At 41.8% G+C, this 5,008-nt stretch overlaps 1 protein-coding gene across 1 annotated transcript in view; it reads right to left on the bottom strand.

Annotated features, from left to right (window-relative positions):
* Window positions 1-4,704, bottom strand: part of LOC104286445 (zinc finger and SCAN domain-containing protein 20-like) — a 23,965-nt gene extending 19,261 nt beyond the window's left edge. Inside the window, exon 1 of the mRNA XM_009885038.1 lies at window positions 4,317-4,704. Within this exon, the coding sequence (XP_009883340.1) occupies window positions 4,317-4,704 (388 nt within the window). The remainder of the gene's footprint in view (window positions 1-4,316) is intronic.
* Window positions 4,705-5,008: the final 304 nt, after the last annotated feature.

The raw sequence follows: 5,008 nt of genomic DNA, 5'->3' as shown, positions 1-5,008 counted from the left end.
CTCCACTCTGGTGAGACCCCACCTGGAGTACTGCATCCAGCTCTGGAGCCCTCAGGACATGGACCTGTTTGAGCTGGGCCAGAGGAGGGCCACGAAGATGATCCGAGGGCTGGAGCACCTCTGCTGTGAGGAGAGGCTGAGAGAGTTGGGGTTGTTCAGCCTGGAGAAGAGTAGGCCCCAGGGAGACCTTACTGCAGCATTTTAGTTCTTAACGGGGCCTGTGAGAAAGATAGGGACAAACTTTTTAGCAGGGCCTGTTGCGGTAAGACAAGGGGTAATGGCTTTAAACTAAAAAAAGGAAGATTTAGACTGGATATAAGGAAGAAATTCTTTACAGTGAGGGTGGTGAGACACTGGCCCAGGTTGCCCAGAGAGATGGTGGATGCCCCATCCCTGGAAACATTGAAGGTCAGGTTGGATGGGGCTCTGCGCAACCTGATCTAGTTGAAGATGTCCCTGCTCACTTTAAAGGCCTTTAAAGGTCCCTTCCAACCCATACTATTCTATGATTCTAATATGCTGTATTCAATGTACCATGTTGACAGAAGGTTTGAAATGTTGATTCCCTGTGCAGGGACTTGAGCTACTGCCAGTTCCAGCCAGGCAGGTCATACAGATCAAAGCTACCTGTTCACAGGTACTGCAGGAATTCATCACGAGGAACAGTAACGAGGTGCAGTTAGGATGTAACCTGGTATCCCTGACGTAGGTGAAACTCAAAACTGTGTTTGAAAACATTATCCTAAATCCTCTTGACTTTCAGCAAGCCTCAGAATGACTCATAGATGCAGTGGCCTGATCTCTGCTCCCAGCTGTCCTCCTTGCTTCCCTGCCCAGAGCGGCTGCTGCCCGCTGCGGCCAGGCTGCAGGAGGGAGGGAAGGATGGATGGAGTGCTCCTGCCTCCACCTCCTGCCCCCGAACAGGCGTTCCAGCTGCAAAGCAAACTATGGAGAGGGGAAAGAACGTCTCTCTTGGAAGGCTGCTGAGTGTGCCATGGGTACTAGGATAAGCAAGTTGAGTTACATTGTAATATTAGAAAGAAAAAAAAATATTATTTTAAGTAAATAAGAGCAGTTGACACAAAAAGATGTTAGAATATGTGATGGGGGGGGAAAAGCATCTGTTGCGCAAAAAAAAGTTACTCAATAAAACTACTGCACAATTATTTAAAAAAAAAAATAATAAAATGCTTTAACATGTTTAATGTTAAAGTCCAGACATGAAAAACTATGTATAAGTGGCATTTTCAAGTCGGCATTTCTGAAGGATGTTTTTGCATTTCTAGTAGCTGTCTCAGCTCTCTGTTTTGTACCTATGATAATTGTCATTGCTTCTGCTTGTCACTTCTATTGTCAATTCTGCTCAGACTTGATATTTTTTCTGCATTTGCTCTGGTAAAGTGAAAGGCAAGGAAAGTGGCTAGTGCATTAATATTTAAACCTAAAGAGAGAAATACAAAAGAGTGTAACTTAACATGAATTATTAGGTGCTCTTTACTTTTGTAAATCATGCATTCAACTTATTAATACTTGATTTAACTTGAAACAATCAAAACTGATTAACAAAATGGGAAGGTCATTCGTTTGAACTCTAATGAACGATACCATTTTTCACAGTGCACCATCACTCCACATGGATTCCCTTGGTTGTTGGTTACTGGGATAATACGCAAACTAAATTTTAGAAGAAGTGAATATGTTGAGTTGTATCTTTTTAAATGATTATTTAAGCTACAACTCTGTGTTTGCCTCTGAAAACATGTATTTTCAGAGGACAACACGAACATCTCTGGCTTGCACTGCTGTACGTGCTTGTGCAAAAAGCGTCTTCCCATGAATGAGCTGTGAATTGGTGTGTGTGTTCCTACCAAGTTTGTCCCAAGACACCTCTCTCTCAGATTTGATTGTAATTTTCAGTATCAATTTCTTCAATTACACTTTCAAAAGAAAAAAACTCAGGGAAACACTATAGAAATACCATTCAGTCTCATAAAAGTAGTCTCTTTTTCCTTTCCTTCCCCTTCCTCCCCCTCCCCAGCAATCTCCCAGTAGTTGAGATAAACAAGCAAATCGAACGGAGATGTGCTTTGTAGCTTTACATTATGGATGGATATGAATATTTAGACTGAGGCTAAGCCAAATGGTAAAAATACAGTAATTTCTTTGGAAGCATGCCCTGTCATGCTTTTTAAACAACAACAACAAAAAATAGTACAGCTACTAGGTTCTTAAAATAAAGTACGGCGTGCACGGTGCACAGTATTATTTGGCACAGGTTTAAGTTTGTTGATAGCGTTTTGACGTGCTACCCAAGTCACAAGGCCAGACATCCTTAGTTCCTCCAGCTCTTGCTTTCCTTCAGTGGGAGCCACCCCGCCAAATCTGCCCCCACAACAGGACCTGTGAGCATCAGCCACAGAGCCACAGATGCCATTTTAGCCTTACAAGTGCCCTTGGAATTACTGAGCGGGGCAGACACTGCAACTCTGACTGCAGTTAGAAAAGGACTGGGCCTCTACTACAGCGTGACTTGCTCGACTTGCATTCTTGAATGAAGAAAGTTGATGCTCTCTCACTGCTGTTCTGTGTCCCTTGTTATGGACATCTGCATTCTGCATAGCTGCAGGACACATTTCTGTCTCAGTGTGTTTTCTTTGTGGCTGAATTATGGTTCTGTGGGAATCTTTGCATTTAAATTCTTACCATTAGTGTTGCATTATTACAATTGGTTGCATTTAATTTTTGTTTATCCATAAAACTTGTTTAGTTCTTTTCTCTAAGGGAAGAACAGAAATGCTTGTGCATTTGAGAGCTATATTTAATTATATCACCTTAAAAACCAAAATGAGGCGTGTCTCACCCAGGGGTAATTTTTTAAAAAATATTCCAGTTTGGGATTCACAACTGAAATTAACCTTTTCAGATTTCAACTTGCTAGAGGTCTAAAGCAGATGAGAATTAGGATTAACAATTGGTGCAAACTACATCAAAGCACAGAGAGTAATCTAAGGGCAGATCCTCAGATGAAGGACACTATCTTAGTTTCATGTAGTCCTCAGAAGTGTAACAGCTTGAATTAGCCTCAGTTCTGCAAGTTTAAAAATAAAAATGGATTGCAATACACAGTGCAGAGAGCACGTTACGGTATTATAAAATTGCCTGTTTAATTTAAAGTGACTTTGAGAGATTAAAAGGCTTTCTGCTAGTGATGACAAATTAAGGTCAAGCTTTTCGTTAAGGTAAACAGTGACAAGAAAAACGATAATTTCTGTTCCTCAGACCTATAAAATAGCATTGTAGAGGGAGACGTGGAAGGGTACAAGGGCAAGCTGGATGTCCAGCTCCTTTCTGTGCCTTTGGCAATCTCTCCTGATCCTAAGGTTGAGTTTTTTGTTTTCTTAAAAAAGATTCACCGTCTTAATTAATGTAAATTGCCCCATACTGTGGGAAGAAACAGCTAAGCTTTGCATTTCTCTTTTTAGCCATCTTATTTTGGTACTTTTGGTACTTGACCCTAATGAAATGTTAAGTACAGCTTAAATGCATATGTAGAGAGGGCTGAATAAAACAAGAGATGCAAATAATTTGGTAAAACTCCCTTCAGAATAAAAGCAGTTCTATTAATTTGGTTTGCTTCAGAATAGTCTGATAAACATGGTGATTTTTGCTTTCCTCACTCCATTACAATTTTTATGAGAAATTATTAAACATACCTCTGTTTCTCAAATATTTAAATTGAATTGCTTACAAAATAATTTATTTTACCTTTAGTCATCATGCCTAAATTTTCAGTTCCAGAGAAGTAAGAATAAAAATCCTAAATTTCACTTGCATCAGGATAATGATTTATTAAAAAAAAAAAAAAAAAAAAAAAAAAAGGACCGTTTCAACCTTTTATCTTTCTTTAAGTTTATACCTGAACTGGAGCTCTACAAAACCCGCTTCCAAAGTACTGCAAACAAATATCAAAGAAAACAGCTTTTCTTCCTGTAACGTTTCAAGCCAGTGCAGGAGCCTTGGCACCAGCGAGCACTCCCCGAGGCTGCGACACAAGCAGTTAGCATAATTTCGCTAGAATTTCGCTGTATTTACCGACTTCGACACTGGTGGGTGCTAACATTTTATTCCCCTGCGCGAGGAGCGCAGCGAGTCAGTTCTAACGGCGCTGCCGGGGCTGCGCAACCTCCGCTCCGGCTCCAGCGAACTCGGGCTTGGGGGTCTTGTTCCCTCTGGGTTTTAAGCAAAGAGAGAAAAAGAGAAGGAAAAAAACAGTTGGGTTTGGTTTGGGGTTTTTTTTTGGTTTTTTTTTTTTTTACCTTGCGCGCTCTCTGCTGTGGGGCTTGTGTTCGGCTGCGTCTCGGTCGCAGAACACCTGCCGTTTTCTTCTGCTGCTAATTGTGTGACAGGTTCATATCGCAATATGGCATCCAGATCACGGAAAAACTTCATGGTTTTAGTGACATCCCCAGAGTTGTGGGCACATTTAACCGTTCTGTATTCATACTTCAGATTTTTATACTTTGCACGGCACTGTTTCCAATCCCTGCAAACCCCCAACTCCTGCAACCTTTTAGCAATGTAGATAAAGATCCCTTTATTCCGCAGCGTGCCGTCGAGTTGCTTTCTGATATTTTTTTCCGACCAGACGCTTAAAAAGGCTTTAACCTCCTCCTCAGTCCAATGCTTCCCTGCTCCACTCTCCATGTTGAAAGTGACCTGGAAATGATTCACTATTTCCAGCCAAGATTTTGTTTCCTAGGAAACCAGACGGCTGGTTGTCAGTAAGCTCCGCCGAGATGAAAGGATCTAGTTTTACTGGCTCAAGCTGCCTGAGGGGAGTAACTTGAGAAACTGCCAAATAAGCAGGCTGGGAACGAACTGGGAGCTGCCTGGGGAGGGGGGGCTTTCACCCTGCTGGGGAAAAAAGGGGCTCCAGTACGAGCACTGGGAGGGAGGGGGGAGGAGAGAGGGAAAAGAGAGCCACACCATCTTGTTCCTTTAAAAAAAA

The sequence above is a fragment of the Charadrius vociferus genome, unplaced genomic scaffold (assembly GCF_000708025.1).
Source record: "Charadrius vociferus isolate BGI_N301 unplaced genomic scaffold, ASM70802v2 scaffold134, whole genome shotgun sequence".
In the NCBI taxonomy this organism is placed as follows: Eukaryota; Metazoa; Chordata; class Aves; order Charadriiformes; family Charadriidae; genus Charadrius; species Charadrius vociferus.
This window is presented reverse-complemented; position numbering and strand designations above follow the sequence as displayed.